This window comes from Vicugna pacos, chromosome 1 (assembly GCF_048564905.1).
Source record: "Vicugna pacos chromosome 1, VicPac4, whole genome shotgun sequence".
Lineage (NCBI taxonomy): Eukaryota > Metazoa > Chordata > Mammalia > Artiodactyla > Camelidae > Vicugna > Vicugna pacos.
Window position 1 is genome coordinate 49,352,347 of NC_132987.1, and position 19,268 is coordinate 49,371,614.

At 37.2% G+C, this 19,268-nt stretch overlaps 1 protein-coding gene across 3 annotated transcripts; it reads right to left on the minus strand.

The window, feature by feature from the left end:
• Window positions 1–160: 160 nt before the first annotated feature.
• MRPL47 (mitochondrial ribosomal protein L47) lies at window positions 161–19,233 on the minus strand. 3 transcript variants are annotated; one of them, XM_006210618.2, is made up of 7 exons: window positions 19,082–19,233; window positions 16,541–16,692; window positions 15,937–15,997; window positions 13,421–13,517; window positions 6,261–6,391; window positions 4,004–4,099; window positions 161–473 (listed from the first exon to the last, which is right to left on the minus strand). In XM_006210618.2, the coding sequence occupies exons 1-7, from the start codon at window positions 19,204–19,206 to the stop codon at window positions 350–352; spliced, it is 786 nt and encodes a 261-aa protein (XP_006210680.2). In that variant the 5' UTR covers window positions 19,207–19,233; the 3' UTR covers window positions 161–349. The 3 variants fall into 3 exon arrangements, with proteins under 3 accessions (XP_006210680.2, XP_031537629.1, XP_072817605.1); XM_031681769.2 differs by lacking the exon at window positions 19,082–19,233 and adding an exon at window positions 18,735–19,047; XM_072961504.1 differs by lacking the exon at window positions 16,541–16,692 and having other exon boundaries at window positions 19,082–19,206.
• Between the last annotated feature and the right edge of the window lie 35 nt (window positions 19,234–19,268).

Below are 19,268 nucleotides of genomic sequence, written 5' to 3' on the forward strand. Positions count from 1 at the left end.
TTAACAGTAGAATCCACAGCCCCTTCATATCTAGTAACAATAGCAGTAAAAATATTAACCTGAATTCCAAAATTACCTTATTGCCTTTGCTGTAGAAGTTGATATCATTTTCCCACTCTAAGATACAAGAGATTAATTGAAGTCCGCTTAGATGTCAGAATTTATAAAATGGGAATTTAATCTGAAATTACACCACATTTTGACCACTTCCAGAATTAGCATGCCATAACAACACTTAAAATGGTAGTAATTTGATTAAAAACACTATTTATTTATAAACCACTTAATATGTATTTACTTTTGTATACAGACTGTAATCCAAGAAAATGGTAAATTAAGAGTTTGTATCTTAGACAAGACTTGACTTCTGGGCTTCAGAGAGATGTGGAAACTTTTCCTGAAGAAATTTTTCTTTCTTTTTCTCTAAACTTTTCTTCCTTGCTCTGATGCGGGCTTGTTTCTCAAGTCTCAATCTAGAATAATAAAAGCATAACAGCAACTTACACAAAACTATTTCTGTAACTCAATATATATATACATCCAATCAATTACTACAGGCCTCAATCATGCCAGTCATGAATTAGATGTGTCACGTGTATTATTAACCTTGAATAATCACTGTAAACCTACATGAGTCAAAGATAAACACAAAATCAAAAGCATCAGTGGGGGAAGGTATAGCTCAGTGGTAGAGTGCATGCTTAGCATGCACAAGGTCCTAGGTTCAATCCCCAGCACCGCCACTAAGGCAAAACAAACCATCTGTGACTCTACACTGATTCTCTTTCCCATTTCCTGATGGAAATAAAGAGATTTCATAATCCTGTAACAGACTGGGCTATCTTTCTCCCTTATTTTAGAAACACTAATTTTATTGAATACATTAGATTTTTTACATCCTGAGACTTTAAGGAATTTCCTAATTTCAACAGCACTCAGTCTAGTGTATGTTAACTCCCCACAACCGAGCGATGATGCTTAGTGCTAGGGGACTTGCCATTCTAAGTGAATTTGCCTCTGCCCATCAGCAGCATCCCAAGGCATTAGGCATTTATTTATGCCTCAGCTAAATTACAGTGACTTCTAGGGTCACTTCGGAGTCATCAAAATTGCAAATGATAAATTCACAGATGCCAAGCCTCCAGTGTACTTGATTTTTTATAGGATATTTTATTAATCAGTAGGTGTATGTTTATATAAAATATAACAATACAATTAAGAGACAGGTACTGAATAATATGCCAGTACTACTGGTGGGGAAGGTCACACAAATTTGATGAGGGTTATATAGAAAGACAAAAATATGTATATATACAAAATATATAAGCTACTTTGTAAATTACGTATAAAGACTAAAAGTTGAAATCAGATTACCCATTTTATTCATCAATCTTTACTCCAACTAAATTTTGGTTATTTATAAAAAATAAACCCATGTGAAATAATAAAGGTTTGCTATTCTTAAGAATATTCAGAAGATTATGTTGCATGCTCTGAAGGTAAGGCTAAAGGAGGTAGTTTCAAATATAGAAAATATTTAAGGTCTGTGAAAGTGACACTGGATTCATAAATTCTTACATATTAAAGTCATGTTATTTATAGCTTCACCTATTTATGACTAAGGACAAAAGGATCAAATTGGAACATTAGGTTTGGAAAAAGTGAGGTGGAAAAGCCAGTGCAGCTAATTCAGTTAATTTCTTCAATTGCTTAGCATCTGAACTGGGCCTTAAAATATGACTAGGTGGATAGAGTTCAAAACTGTAGGAACTGTAGGAACAGGGGCAGGAAAAGGGTAAAATGAACAAGTTATATTTGGGAAACAAAAAGAATGGTCTGACTTTGATGATAGCTAAGACTAAACTGTGGGAACCCTGGGTGGGAAGGAGTTTGGATTCTGTCTGGTACACCAGAAGTTACGTATGTTTTTGAACATCACTGATGTGATCAAAAGGTTTGAAGAAAATAGCCAGGAGGCAACATTTGAATGGACTGGAGTGAGGAAGATGTTCAGTGATGCAATTTGATGACAAGGGTCTGCACTAGCACAGAAACAGAGTAGGAAGGACACATTCTGGAGACATTTTGCAGGAAGAATTAAATGAAGGATTGACTGAACATATAGCACTGGTGATGAGAAAGACTGACATCTAGGGCCCACTTAGAATGGATACATATGGACAAAGGGGTTCTGAACCCAATTCCAGTTCTCAAGACACCAGCAGGGGGTCCAAGAATTCAACTCAATTTCTGACACTGTACCTGGAAACAGCATCAGAGCTTAGCACCTATGCTTCTGACTGACCCACTACCGACTGGAAATTCCCACAATCACCTCCTTGGACTTCAAATGCCAATCCTAAATCCAGGTTATTACCCATACTTCTGAATGGCTGGCTGTAAATTGGGGTTCCAACAACCCTCTCTTTGGGTTTGATTAATTTGCTAGAGCAGCTCACAGAACTCGAAAGCAATTTACTCACTAGATCACTGGTTTATTACAAAAGGATATAGCTCAGGAACAGCCAGATGAAAGAGAGAGTTAGGGAAAGGCATGCGGAAAGGACAAGAAGCTTCTACGCCCTCTCTGACCCACCAATCTCGCCAAATCTCCACGTGTTCAGGAACTCCCCAAACCCCTCCTTCGGGATTTTATGGAGGCTTCATCACAAAGGCACGACTGATTAAATCACTGGTCGTTGGTAACTGGTCCAACCTCAGCTCCTTTCCCCTCCCTGGAAATTATGGGGTGAGACTAAAAGTTTCAAAGGGCTATTCAAAGTTGGTTCCCCTGGCAACCAACCCTCTTCCTTCAGTGCTTCCCAAAAGTCATGTCATTCACATAAAAAAAGACTAAAAAAACCCCAAAAAACAAAACAAAAAAGCCTCCCACCTCATCACTTAGGAAATTCAAAGGTTTCAAGAGTTTTGTCTCCATTTGCCAGAAATGGAGACAAAGACCAAAAGACCAAATAAATTTATCATAAATCACAACACCTCTATACATAAAACTGGAAATGGTTTGGTGGGGAAAAAAACTGTGATTCTAAGTTATACTAAAACATCTTAAAGCTCTGTTTAAAGATATATTTCCTCCTGTTTAAATTTTTTGTTTGTATTTATTTTGGTATGAAAACAAGATTTTGGGGGAGAAAAATCAGTTTTTAAAGAACTCTTGCTGAAAGATGACTGTACTATCTTAGGCAGCTGTTAAAAGCTGTGGTTCTTGTGCGGCTAGGATTTCTCCTTTAAATTTCCAGTTGCTTTCCTGCCTTGAATTCTGATCCCCAGCATCTTTAGCCAGCAACCGGCCAGCTTCCCCACCTGTTTCTGCAGCCACAGCCCTGGGAGTTAAGCAGCACCCATGCTCCAGAAACTATAAACTAGCAATTCTTTTCCCTTTCAACTGCAGTTTTGGGGATTAAACTCTCCTTAGGCTTCTGTCTGCTTTTGGATGTGGATCTAAGTGTTTCAAAATCGCTGTTTTTAAAAATCTTATTTCATTTTTATAATTATTAGCCTGGGAGTTCGTATGACCCCTTCACTCCTCTAATGGAACAGAAGCCCTGTGTTCTCCCTACTCAATAACAAACTTAGTGCGGAAAAAAATTTGCTATAAAAAATATCTGGAAATCACCATTCTGCCGGATAACAGGAATTCAGATGTACTGCAACAGGCTCCTCTCCTCACCCCAGCTCTGCAAAACACAGCTCACATTCTGTGCAGCTGAAGTATTTGGACCTTTCTTTTAACATTACAGAGGGATTTAACCATCTACTTACATACAGATTGATGATTAGAAAGGCAACAAAACTTTTGAAAGGATATACACTAAAATGTTAACAGTAGCTATTTCTGGATGGTGAAATCATATTAGACTTTAATTTCTTTTTTTACCTGATTTTTCTGGTTTTTCCACAATGAACATGTGTTAGTTATGTAAAAGTTTAACATATGTCATCTGATGTAAAGATATGTTTTATTAAGGGTACTTGTGCTCACCTGACAAAACGTTCCACACAGGGCATCACAAAGAATCGTTTCCTATTGTATCTTTTATTCAGGTACCAAGGTATAGGCCACTGCTTGAACTTGTGCCTGCCAAGAAAACAGAAAGGTGTCACCTTACAGAAAATACTGAGTATATTTTCACTTTTTGCAGAGATTTAGCCATCTTTGGACCATAAATTTTCAGTACAATGAAATGTAATTGGCTTTTAAAGATTTTTAAATTTTTATACCTTAAAATTATAACGTATTCTAAACTTAGAGAAAAGTGCAGGTAATATAAGACACTCATGAGCCCACTACAAAATTGTAGATGTTAGTATTTTACAAAGTTTGCTTCAGATTCTTTTGAACACACATATATATAAAAGTTTAAAGATGCACCTTAAGTTCTCTACTTTCACAATAGCTCCTAGCCATAAACTAGAGAATAGCATTACCAGATATATTTTATACTTTCACTACATACATATATTTGTGTTCACTAATTTTATACATATACATGTATACACACATACATAATTTGAAACATTGAAATTTATTTTATGTATTTAAAATGTAAACAAATGACACCAACTGACACAGATATCTATCTGTATCTACCTTAACATAACAAAACCTAAAAAATCATAATGTTGAGTGGGGAATAAGGAAAACTGTGAATTCGTACTATAACATTTATTTGAAAGTATTTCAATTAAAAAAGTAACAGAAGGATTAATTTCAGGGCATTTAGCCAATCATTTCTAAAAATCCAGAATTAATCTATAATATTAGAAGCCTAAATTCCAATCTCTTTGTAATTTTGGCGTTTAGTATATAATTTGACAGGCAGTGCCACTGGAGCAATGGACCACATTGCTTTAAGCAGAACTGATAATTGTACTAAAGTCCCTCAGTTCATCAGGATAATAGTCTGCCACTATTTCTCAACAGCCAAGGCAGGGCAAGACACATCCAAAGAGGAATCTCTGACATTACTGCCACATGATTTTTCTGTCAGAAAAAAAAATTTAGATGTAATATTTTTAAGAAGGAGCTCTGCATTTAAATGGCTACCTTAAATATTTTAACATGCAATAGAAAATTAGGGAAAAGGCACTGGAATTATATTTGATTTAATAAGCTACACTGGAAAGATGATATAACTGTTTTGTTCATTACTTTGTTTAACTCTAGGAAAGTTAAAAAGCAAAATTTTAAAAACCTTACAGAGAACAGCACCCTCACAGATTCTAAATCTGACACCTAGTCTCTCCCCTAATCCCACCCTTTCTTAATTGACCTCAGTCAGGACCTCAGTAAATTTTAGTAGAAAATAAAATAGATCAAAGTTTTCAGTCAGATGTTTTGACAATTCCTCTCTTTTCTGTATTGGATTACAGAGTTACAGACAACATAGCCACTCCCTTAAATTTGACTCTGAGCGGCACCATTACCACAAATCCGTGAAAAGAATCTACCAAATGCAGGAGCACATTTATGTGGTATAATTTCAAGAGTGTAGGGAAAGTCTTCAACCACCCATAATGCCTCATCTTGCTGACTGATGTTTAAAATTCTACTAAAGATGCTTCCATTTGGCAGCTCAACCCAAATGCAAAAAAACCCAAGGAAGAGAGAATACACTGGGTCCCCTCAGTTAATTATACCTCAGTGTGAATGTTTTTTTCATCAGACCCTTTCCAAGGTCTGACAGGACTTTGGGAACTGGATGTAAGGAACAAGATGTCACAAAAGGTGGAAAGATGTAATAAAAATAAACTGTTTCAAAATCTGGACTAGGGCTTATCCTAATGGCACTGGGAGCAAACTGAGACTGGTTCATGTGGCCTTATTCCTTGAGAACTTCTTTTTTAATAGTGCCAGTTTCTTAATGGGTAAAGAGGATAGGTGTGTCCTAAAATTAGCCTCATAGGATTTACAACCTTCTGAAATTATACACATGCACATTTTCCTGGGGAAAGTATCTATAACTTACTTTCATCAAATTCCCAAAGGTCATGTGATTCTCATGAGAACGACCATTATAAAGAACCTGTAAGTAACTGTATCATGGGAATGGGCTGCCTGGGCTTAGATACAGCTACCTTCATTCAGATCCTGAAGTTACAGAGGGGCTTGGGGACCTCTGCTTATGTTAGATATATCTCTAAATTAAACGCATATGGTGAGAGTTTTCTTAAAAGGTGCTAGATAGGGAAAGGAGGCATGAGATTTCCACTATTATCTCAGAAAAGCCACCATGTACCAGATGATTCTTCCAAAGATGTCTCTTCTCCAAGCACCAGGTCTAGCTTTTTCTTGACCAGTCTGAAGAAGTCTAAGGGCATCTTCCCTTTCCTGGACAACTTTATCTAATGCATCCATGGAGTCTATTACCTGAAAAGAGAATAGAAAGACATAATTTCAACAATTACTCATGACAGAATTTCAAAGAAAGAGAACATATAAAGACTATGCTACAGAAAACCTATCATGAATATTTCTGTCAAAGAGCCATTCCGTCAAATATTCACCAAAAATCTTTTTGGCTCCAGTATGCGTTTACATAGGTGTCTGTGATATTGTTTTCAGTAATTTTTTTTTTAAAGTTTAGCTTCATCTAAATGAAAATCTATTTAACTCAAATTTCCATATATTACTTTTGTTTGGAGTAGGATACACCCGCACAGATTCCTTTTAAGGATCCAATTTGACTCCTCATTTCAAAACTCAATGAGCTACTAAGAAGTGATAACAGTTTGCTACTTTTTAATATTAAAACCCATGTTTTGGCCTTAACTAATCAGTGTGTCCCTAACACACAGACACATTATTGTGCCCGCTTGGCAGCTGTTGCTATTATAGGAAACAGAAAATCAATCTATCCTAATACTAATCTCCAAAGATCCATCAAGATACAGGAGAATGCTATTAGAATCTCTATTTATTTTTAGCTCTTTCTTTTAACATTTCTATTGTGTTGTACACTGTACACAATGATACACTGCTCGAGTAATATATATTTATTTATAAATAAATGTTCATACATTGGGGATTGTAATAACATATGAGCTAAATGTTTTCATAGTTCTAAATACCGAGAGCCATTTTTAGGTGGTTATGTGTGTTTATTATCTTAAGCATGACAGATATGAAATGTTGCATATACAAATTTGTTCCTTTTAAGAAACCTTTAAAGGGGGTGGGACAGCCATATGACAGAGAAACGCTGGTTCCCCTGAATGGAGATTGGTATATTTAGAAACCAGTATCTGGGTGATAACATGTCTTCGTTGCTGCAAAACATTGGTAAAGTAATAGGATTTTATGTTTAGATATATTTGCCATTTCTGCCATCAAGGAAAATTATGTCTTAGAGACTCTTTTAAGTGGTTTGGCTGTTTATAAATAGCACATTGTTTATCTGATGAGAAAGCTTTTGCTAGAATGGTGCTATTCTAAGACTTTTAAACTTTGATAATAGATTATTCCCTCTCCCTGCTTTAAAAAAATATATTTCAGAGGTGAACTTCAGCCCAATAAATAATAAGTACTACACTTCCTGAATTAGTAGAATGCAAAATAATAAAAGTTTTCTCTAGATAAACTGAAAGTGACCATAATTTTTTAACCTCAAATAGGTGCAGTTTTCTGTGTTTTGTGATATACTGCTAACAGAAATTTATCAACAAAAAATAAAAATAGTAATTTTTCTCAAATTAAGAAATAAACTGAAGCTCTGGAACTGTGTGAGGACACTCTTGGCTCTGGGAAAGTTATAAACTAAAAAAGGAAGCTCTCTGAAGTTGGCTGCTTTGAATAGGGTGTATCTATAGGGTGTATCTAATTGATACTTCTGATTTTCCTTGTCATCTGTTGACATGAACGTGAATAACTGGGTGTTAACTCTGTGGACTTGGCAGACATTTACTTTTTATCTGTGTGAGCTAACGTTAGATTGCAGTTAGGAGCCTCAGCCCTGACTTTGCTTGGACAAATTCTTTAACGTAGTCAGCAGCCAGGTTTACTGAGTTCCTGAGGATCAGAGAGTTCTGTGTTAGGCCCTGATCTCTCTGGTCCCTTCACACTTCTTAGTTTGTCTGTCTTCAATAGGATTTGTCATTCTTACTTTCTCAAGGATTTCGTAGAAATTCGTACAGTTGAGAGGAAGTGACATGTGGATTCAGCTACTCTGGGTGGCCTTGAGTTCATGTAGGGGGTGAAGTGCTGAGTGTGGGCTGCATGGACAGGTGATCAGATAGTGTATCTCAGTGTGTGGCTTCCACATCTCTTTCAGGTCCTACAGCTACTTGGGGGATTATCTTTATAATCTAATCTGCCATGGAAGTTTAAAAGTCTTAGAATAGCACCATTCTAGCAAAAGCTTTCTCATCAGATAAACAATGTGCTATTTATAAACAGCCAAACCACTTAAAAGAGTCTCTAAGACATAATTTTCCTTGATGGCAGATATGACAAATATATCTAAACATAAAATCCTATTACTTTACCAATGTTTTGCAGCAATGAAGACATGTATCACCCAGATACTGGTTTCTAAATATACCAATCTCCATTCAAGGGAACCAGTGTTTCTCTGTCAAATGGCTGATTCCAGGGCTGGGGCAGGAAAAGTACAAAATGAATCCAGAGCATCTTGCTGTTCCTCATCAAAGAATAATGAGGACACAGGATCCAGCTTGAAGGAACCCACACTGGCCAAATCTGGGATGATGATATTAAAGGATTATAACTCAGTGAATACAGTTAGAATGAATAAATCAAGAAAGAAAAAGAAGAAGAAAGGAAAGGAAAGAGAAGGGGGGAGGGGAGGGGACAAAGAAATGGAGAAAAGGAAAAGCCTTTCCTTACAGAAGGAAGCTAACTAATATGAAACTAGAAAACCACCATTCAGCAAACATCATAGTAATAACTGAGGCAATATCAACATCCATGGATATGAAAACCAGTGAGCGCAAGTGTGAGGAGTTACAATATATTTACATGACCTCAATACAAAGAAAAATTAGTAACTACACAGTGGAGGAACCTGACAGACAGGACACTAACCAAATTATTAACACTAACAACTTCAGTAACAGAACAAATCAACATCAAGGAAAACGAACTGGAAACTGGCAGAAGGTCTCCCATACAAACAAAGGTGCAAGAAAGATCTCCTCTAGGTAGGACGGTTTAAAAACAAAGAGTATCAGCTGCACCTGCGGGAGTGATCTGTAAGGAAGAGATCACACGGACGAACCCTCACCCTGGGGAGGGAGTGAACTGAATCACAATCTGGGCATCCCATTGCTGAGGTCTTGTACAGAGGAGACAAGACCCAACGCTTACTGAGAAATCCACTGAAACAGAGAGGGCTGGAGAAGCCTAGACTCTACTCAGAAGGAGTACGTGCATGCTGGCTTGCTGACAATCAGGCCAGAGAGAGCCCTGCACTGGCAGCTGCTAGCCTGCTGCACTTCCAATCCAAAGGGTGAATGCCCCGGCCCTACTTACTCCACGCCACAGCCTGGTATGAGATCAGGGCAAAGCTTTGGTCTAGCTATGCAGAGACAAACTAGGGTCCCTGGGTGTGATCTGGGCGGAAGCTTGCACATGGCGGTGGTGGGCAGACTCTGTCAGTGTACACACTTGGCAACGGCCATGAGAATGCACGGTGGCTAAGCGCTGAATCTTAGGCAGACAGGTCCCAGGCAGGAGTACGCAGCGATTTCGCATCCCAGCAAGAGACTCCGGCTTCACCCGCCCTACACCGCAGCTTAGCACTAGATCTGGAGCAGACAGGTCCTAGGAGAATTCTGCCACAGAGGCAGCACAGATCTCTGGTGGCAACCCAGTTACCTCAATTTTTGCAATCACAATGTCCTGACCTCCAGCCTACTCCACACTGCAGCCTTGCACTAGAGACGGAACAAACACAACAGAGAAAGGGACGTGACTTTGGGATTTTCTGCGCCGAACCATGACCTACCCAGGCGCTGTGACCACACAGGCCTCACTGGCTTCAGCAATTACCTCCTTTAGGGCAGGGCACACATTTAAGCATCAGAGTCTAACTGAAGCAGAACTTCAAGGTTTCTATTCCAACAACTGGGGAGCACACCCTGCCCCCTACAGGGCAGTGACAGCTACAGAGCAAAGCCCAAGGCAAAGCATAGAAGCCCCGTCTCACATCCAGCACAGGCTCTAGACACAGCACCGCCCACACCCCCTGCCAAGGGGTGACGGCCAGGGCACTGGGAGGGGGGACCCAGCATGCGCCCGTACCAAAACGGCCCTTGCACCAAAATTACTGGACTCAGTCTACAGGGACGTTCCCACATAAAAACACTCCTTCAAGACCACAGTGGATAACTGTTTCTCCTAAATTCATAGAAACAGAGAAAGTTAAGTAAAAAAAAAAAAGCAGAGGAACTACTCCCAATTAAAAGAACAAGAATAATAAAAGACTTCAACAGTCTACTAGACCCCGAGTTTAAAAAAGAAATAATAAAAATGCTAAAGGAATTAAGAAAGATTATCAACAGAAATGCAGGTCACCGTACCAAGAAACTAATGATAAAGGGATCAATACAAGAAGAGGATATTACACTTATTAACATGTATGTACCCAATATAGGAGCACCTAAATATACAAAACAAATACCAACAGACATAAAGAGAGAAATGGACAACAGTACAATAATAGTAGGAGACAGTTAACACCCCACTGACATTAATGGACAAAGTTTTTAGAAATATACAATTTGCCAAAACTGAGTCAAGAAGAAACAGATAATTCGAATAGACTGATCACTGATGTGAAATACTCTGTAATTTAAAATCTCCCTACGTACAAAGTCCAGGACCAGACGGCTTCACTAGGGAATTTTACCAAACATACAAAGAAGAACTTATATACTTACACCAATCTTTCTCAAACTATTACAAATACTGAAGAGGAAAGAACACTTCCAAATTCATTCTACGAAGCCACCATCACTCTGATAGCAAGCCAGACAAAGACACTACAAAAAAAGAAAACTACAGGCCAATATCCTTGGTGAATATGGATGCAAAAATTCTCAATATCATCAAACCAAATCCAAAACTACATAAAAAAGGATCATACACCACGATCAAGCTAGATTCATTCCAGGGTTGCAAGGATGGTTTAATATGTGCAAATCAATCAATGTGATACACCACATCAACAAAAGACAAAAACTACATGAGCATTTCACGGAGAGGCTGTGGAGAAAAGGGAACCCTCCTACACTGCTGGTGGGAATGCATTTTGGTGCAGCCACTGTGGAAGACAGTATGTAGATTCCTCAAAAGACTAGGAATGGACTTACTGTATGACCCAGTAATCCCGCTCCTGGGCACATATTCCGAAGGAACCCTACTTCAAAAAGACACCTGCACTCCAATGTTCACAGCAGCACTATTTACAATAGCCAAGACATGGGAACAGCCCAAATGTCCATCAACAGATGACTGGATAAAGAAGATGTGGTATATTTATACAATGAAATACTATTAAGCCATAAAAATGACAACATAATGCCATTTGCAGCAACACGGATGTTCCTGGAGAATGTCATTCTAAGTGAAGTAAGCCAGAAAGAGAGAGAAAAATACCATATGAGGTCGCTCATATGTGGAATCTAAAAAAAAAAAAAACAAACAAAAACCACTTAAATACAAAACAGAAACAGACTCATAGACATAGAATACAAACCTGTGGTTGCCAGGGGGATGGAGGGCGGGAAGGGACAGACAGGGATTTCAGAATGTAGAACAGATAAACAAGATTGTACTGTGTAGCACAGGGAAATATATACAGGATCTTGTGATAGCTCACAGTGAAAGAGAATCTGACAATGAATGTATGTATGTTCATGTATAACTGGAAAATTGTGCTCTACACTGGAACTTGACACAATATTGTAAAATGACTATAACTCAATAAAAAATGTTAAAAAAAAAAAACTACATGAGCATTTCAATAGATGAAGAAAAAGCACTTGATAAAATCCAACATCCCTTCATGATAAAAACTCTCACCAGAGTGGCTATAGAGGAAATGTACGGAGGATCCATACTCTGAAAACTGTAAGACGCTGATGAAAGAAATTGAAGATGACATAAACAGATGGAAGGATATACTGTGTTTTTGGATTGGAAGAATCAATATTGTTAAAATGGCCATACTAAACAAGACAATATACAGATTCAACGCAATTCCTATCAAATTACTAATGACATTTTTCACAGAGCTGGAACAAAAAATGTTAAAATTTGTACGGAAACACAAAAAGCCACGAACAGCCAAAACAGTCTTGAAAAAAGGGGAATGGAGCTGAGGGAATCACCCCTGACTTCAGACTATACTACAAAGCTACAGTAATCAAAACAGTATGGTACTGGCACCAAATCACACACAGATCAATGGAACAGGATACAGTCCAGAAATAAACCCATGCACTTACAGTCAATTAATCTATGACAAAGGGGGTGCTGGGGGTTGCTGCACAGCTTCAGCATAGAGGCTGGTCCCTAGAAAGACCAAGGTCTAGGATGAGAGGGTGGAGCATTCAGCCTCACCACCACTCCCACCTACATAAAATAGATAAGCAACAGGATTTACTGTATAGCACAGGGAATCATACCCAATATCTTGTAATAACCTATAATGAAAAATAATCTGAAAAAATACATACAAATGAATCACTTTGCTGTACACCTGAAACTAACACAATATTATAAATCAACTATACTTCAATTTAAAAAGTACTACTGAACTCTACACTTAAAAATGGTTAAGATGATTAACATTGTAAACTGACTGTACTTCAATAAAAATATATTTTAAAAAATGGTTACGATGATAAATTTTGTTATGTGTTGTTACCTCAATTTAAAAAAATGCATTAAACATGTTGATTGCCACATCACCCAAATCTGAGTGACAGTCGTGTTTCCTCAGGGGCACTCAATCCACAGAAGGTGATCAATGTGTCAAAAAAATTTGACCTAGCTAGTGGAGAAGAATCTAAACCAGAACCAGAAACGTAAAATGGTGCAGGTACTTTAGAAAATGGTTGGGCTATTTCCCAAAATGTTAAACACAGATTTACCATACCAGCCAGCAATTTCACTCCTGGGTATCTATCCAATAAAAATAAAAACATATGTTCATGTATATGCAGGTAGGAAGGAGGAGTGACTGCAGATTTCTTTTTGGGGTGTTGGAAATGTTCTAAAATAGACAGTTGTGATAATCACATAACTCTGTAAATTTCCTAAAAATCAAGCAGAAATAGAAAGAAATCTTCTTGCCAAGAAATACAGGAACCATATACTCACACCTTTCAACATTTATCTCACTCCCAGCTATCTCCAGCCTCCCACAAATCTCACCTTTTCTAACCTCTCCGGACTTGGCATTGGCAACCTCTGCCGCTTAGCCTCCTGTTCCAGAGTTAGGAGCATGTTTCTTTCTTTCAGGAGAACATACCTATATCAAAAAACACAAAGCTTGTGATGCTATCCTGTGGTTACAGTAATAAAGTTGTGATTTTTGACATCAAAATTAATGATATACTCAAATGTCCTCTAGAAATCTTGATTATACAGAATATCATTACAAAGAATAATCCTTTAAACAGAGCTACATCTATTCTTACTCATTTGTTCAATTAACTTTCCACGTACCACATATCGTTTTAAGTAAGTGCCAGAAGAGTTACAAAAAAAGCACAAAACACAGTCCCTACACTCCAAATGGAGACAAAACATGGAAGATTAAATAACATTTATTCAGTGACTGTTATACACCAAGCAATGTGCTAAGCACTTTATATACATTTATTTCATTGAATTCTTACAATTCTCTCTGAGACTGGAACTATTTACACTTTCTAAATGAAGAAACTAAGTCTGAGAGAAGTCGGTTATCTGGGGGCACATGGCTAGTTCAAGATTCAAATCCTGAACTCCCTGTGTGTAAAAGCCATTCTATTTTTAGTCCACTATGCTGCCTCCAGAACTCTAATATGGTGTGGTGTACTTGGTGGTATAGACAAGTACTAGTAGCATTAAGAGGAGAGATGAGACACCCTTCTAAATAAGATGATCAAGGAAAGCTTCATAGAGATGGAATTTGTTAGGCTGGAAAGGAAACCAAAGCAAACACAATCAAATCACAAATCAAAACACCGAAGTGGCAAAGCTCAAGTGAGAATAGGTTTTGTGAATAAATGTTTGATTGAGAATCAGAGCTGCAAGAAAGGAAAGGAAATAAATGAAGCAAAGGAACTGAGGTACTTTTTGGTATGGAAGAAGACAATTTGGGGGAAGGAGTGGCAGAAGAGAAACTATGTGGTATTAGCCAGGATGAATACTGAAACTGCTCTATCCCTTTACCAATAAGCCACAACAACAGTGCTTTAATACAACTTATTTTACTATAATGAATCTGCACTGTTTTATAGCATGACTGATTAAATCACCGGCCACTAGTGACTGGACTTAGTCTCCAGTCCCTCTCCCACTCCAGAGGTGGGAGTGGTGGTGAGGCTGAATGCTCCACCCTCTCATCCCACCTTGGTCTTTCTAGCGACCAGCCTCTATCTTGAAGCTGTGCAGCAACCCCCAACACACATCCTGCCCCAGTAGAGAGTTGCCTAATTGTAACAAAAGACACTCCTATCACTCAGGAAAATTCCAAGAGATTAGGAGCTGTGTGTTAAGCAATCAGAAACAAAGATAAAATATATATTTCTCATTGTATCATACAAATAAGCCTATAACATTAGTGGTTTTATAAGCATTTTACAGTTCTTTCACCTGCCATGAAAGATAAATAACTCTTTAAATCAGGGGATAAAACTTAGAATTCCTACTACAGTGCCTAGACAAATAACAATTATGAGTGAAGTGGGCTTGGTGAAAGACCAAGATGGGTAAGAAGCAGGGCACTGCTCCACTTAGACCAGCTGAACTGTTACCATGTAGGAATGCAGAGCCAGTGTTGCTATAATACAGGTCTGAACATTCAAGAGGAGCCAGAAATCCTTATCTTTACGTGAAATTTCCCAGTTTAAAAACATAGTACAGCCCAAACAATTATCTTTGGGCTAAATATAGTCAATGCAGGGGGTGGGAAGTCAAGAGGTACAAAAACATTACATCCCCATGACTTTTTCATTTTATAAAATGAACAGTGATAACAGCTAGTGAAAGTACCTCAGAGAATGGATCTTGAAAATTTTTATCACAAGGAAAAACTCTTTTTGTAACTACATATGGTGATGGATATTAACTGTACTTTTTATGATCATCTTGCAATATACACAAATATCAAATCATTACACTGTACACCTGAAGCTAATACGTTACCACAATTATCCCTTAACTTACACACACACACAAACACACACACACACACACACACGGTCTATTAAAAATGCCACTCTGTCTTAAATCCTCTCAACCCTCTCTAATTCACCAGGAGAACCTGCCAGGAAACCCTGCCTAAACTTCCTATTAAGTGCACCCCCAACACACTTCACCAAAGCAATAAGCTAAAGATTCCAGATCATGCAAAAGGTAATAAAAAGGAAGAAGGCCTAAATGTGACCAACTTGTCCCCATTTCATTTTATTAGTTCCCTGAAATTGTTAGTATAAAGGTGGTAGTATGACTGGTAACAGTTACAGTAAAATTTCTAAACTCCCAACTATTTGACAACTCTGATATATTTGTCTTAATGTAATTTGACCTCTGTTGTATTTACAAAAACTTTAATGGTCTTATAATATCACCCACAGTACTATAAATCACTTTAATTTCTTACATTAGATAGAAGTTTATATCTCATTACTATACTGTAACTGGTTCAAACACGTAGATGTTAATGTACTTGGTCCACTTACCAAAGTTTATGTAAATCTTCATTACTTTTGTTCCGTAATTGCTGACAGGTCCATGAAGCTCCTACAAAATCGATAAATCCACAATATGAAATAATTTTCTAGCTATGTACCCTTTGGCAAATCACTCAACCTCTCTAAACTTGTCCCTTTATATATAAAATGTATAATACTTTTAATATATTATAGTATATATAATTATGATTAAATTGTGATTAAATTAGGTAACATGAAAATATTAGTAATGTGACTGACAACAGCATTCAAAAATGTTAGTATTAGTATAGTGTATTTTCAAGTCTAATGTCAAAATACTTCATATTATTATAAATTAATTTTCAATTATTTCTAAAAAATGAAATCTAAAACAAACCCAAACCTCACTTTAGTTAATAATTTCAAACTACTCCTCTTCTAAACCTTTTGCCAACCTGCCAAGGAACAGTTAACTCTGCTATTACATTGTCCTTCTAATTTTTTCTAATAGCCATTCCCAAAGAAAATCAAAAAAGGAAACACCTAAATAATCCCCAAACTGGATTAACAACCCTAAAATGATGGAGGGCTCAATAAATATATTTAATATTGACCAATGCAAATATCTCACCAGATTTCACTTTTTCTTCCCCCCAATTCTTTGGGTCATCAAAAAATTCTTCTAGTCCTCTTTTTGACAATGTGGTATGAAGTAATCTACACTGGTGAAAAGATGTGACACTTGGTGTGTTCTTGGTCAACAGACTAAGAGAAAACCTACAACTGAACATACATAAACAAGTGATTAAATTTTTATATTTGGATTTTATAAACAATAAACAGAATCATTTCCTCATCTACCTCGTTAAAAAATCTACTTGGAGTTTCTGCACAAGAAACAATAAAGTCATAAAATCCTTTAGAAACTATTTTTAGCACTGCATTATAGGTATCACTACCCTATACTTTCAGAGCTGAATATATTCACATAATTTCAGAGGTAATAAATTGACATAATTCTATTTTAAGGTAACGTTTTAAGTCCTTCATAAGGTGCTAGCGGGTATATGAGCAGATAAAACCATTCTGAAGGTTAATTTTGCAACATGTGTCAGAGGCCCCAATGCTTCTTCCTTTAACACAGTAATTTCACATCTAAAAATTTCAACTAAAGAAATTATCAAAAATTAGAATTGATAAATTAAAATATCTATTGTGGTGATCATTTCTAATGTATAAAAATATCAAATTACTATGCTGTACACCTGAAACCAACATAATATTGTAAGTCAATTACACTTCAAAAAAAGTCTAGTAAAGCATTGTATATAATACCAAAAAGTTGATAATAATGTAAATGGGCAAACAGGGAATGGTTAAAAAAATTATTGTGCATCTGTATGATAATCTACTATGCAGTAATGTAAAAATTATGTTTTTAAAGAATATTTCATGACTTGGGGAAATAATTTGAAACACAATAATGAAGTGTATCACAAGTGTTGTATTCCTATGAAAAAAATTTAACCTGAATCTCATCATGAGGAAACAATCAGACAAATCTGAATGCAGGGATATTCTAAAAAGGCTGACATTATTAAAAAAATGTCAATATCATGAAAGAGAAAAAAAATGAACCATTCTGAATTAAAGAAGACTAAAGAGACATGACAACTAATGCAATAAATGATTACTGATAGGACCCTGAATGAAAAATTAAGAAAAGAAGAACAAGAACTTACCAGGGCAATTGAGGATATTTAACTTGGACTGTATGCTAGATAAGAGTGGCACAATAATAGCAGTGTATTCATTTTCATTGCCCCGTGTAATCACTGCAGTGTTGTGGTTATTAAGATAGTATTCCTGTTCTTAGGAGATATGCTGAAGTGTCATGTTTGACACTCTGACATGCCTTAAACAGTTCAGAAAAAAAAGCATGGATATAAAAAGTACAGAAAATGCGACAAAATGTTGAGGACTAGTCAACATAGGTGAAGAGTATATGGTTATTTTCTGTACTACTCTTACAACTTTTCTTTTGGTCTGAAATTCTTAAATTTCCTAAGTTGGGGAAACAAGGGTAGAATACAAAAATGCATTTATGTAAATATGACCCTGATTTTATTTTAAAATTACATGTATGCACATACATGCAAAGTCAAAAAGAATGAAAGGAAATCTGTTTATCTCTGAATGGTAGAATTATTGTTGATTTCTTCTTCAGAATACTTAACCCTATTTTCCAAAATGACTGCAAATGGACAGATATTCATTCACAGTAATGATAAAGATCCAAAATTATTTTTTAAGTAAAAAGGATGAAATACAAGGGACAACTGATTCAAGTTTGCCACCTTGATCAAGCTGCAACCCCTAGACCTCTGCAAAACAACCACCACCACCACCCAACACTGCTTGTCTCTGAAGTCAATGTAAGTAATTAAACACCGCAGAACATAATAGACGCTCAATAATTGTGCCAGATTCGAGAGCACAAACATTACTTTCTTTAAAAAAAAAACTGACATACACAACTATATATAAAATTCAACTCATTAAAAACAAAAGCCAATAAAAGGGAGGAAACCGTACATCCTCAAGTCAGAAATAATCAGTCTGTCCAGAAGACAAGGATCTTTCCAGAGATAATGAACACCACGTGTAGACTATTCCTTTGTCACACCTGCAGGGCGACTTTCCGTTCATTTGGCTACTTTCATTTATTCACTCAACACACTAAACAATCCCATTACGACAAACTCTGGGAGTACAAAGCGCTCTCCCTCCCCCATCCACCGCCTTTTTAAAAAATCTATCCAAACCTGACACAGTCTTCAGTTTCACAGCCAAATGCTCCTCAGTGAAGTTTTTTCCCAGCTCACCAAGCCACACAGGGTGCTTCTGTACCTCTAGGTTTAATTCAACAAATACTGGGCTTCTACAGACCTCGAAGTACTGCCTGGTCCACAGCAGGTGGCAACAGAATGTTTGCAGAAGAAGGAAATGGGGGAGATGGGAGACGTCTCCAAGGTCACTCACTCCACACCGCAGTGGGTTCGGGCCCAGCCATCCCAGCAGCCTTTCCATCCCTGAGCGTTCTCCGCATCTTGGCAACCGAATAAGATCCAACGTTAAACAGATGGATAAACTGAGTCCTCACATCACTTACCCTGTGCTAGCAAGAGCCTGAGGGCTTATTAACGACCTGGAAGCCTTTACAGCAGCCGAGACTCTCCTGCAGAAAACAGCCAAACCGGCTGCAGCCATTTTTCCGCCTAAGTAAGCAAATCGCATTTCTGCCAACAATGATGTCACTTCCTGTGTCTCTCGCCGACCGGATGCAAAGAACAGGAATT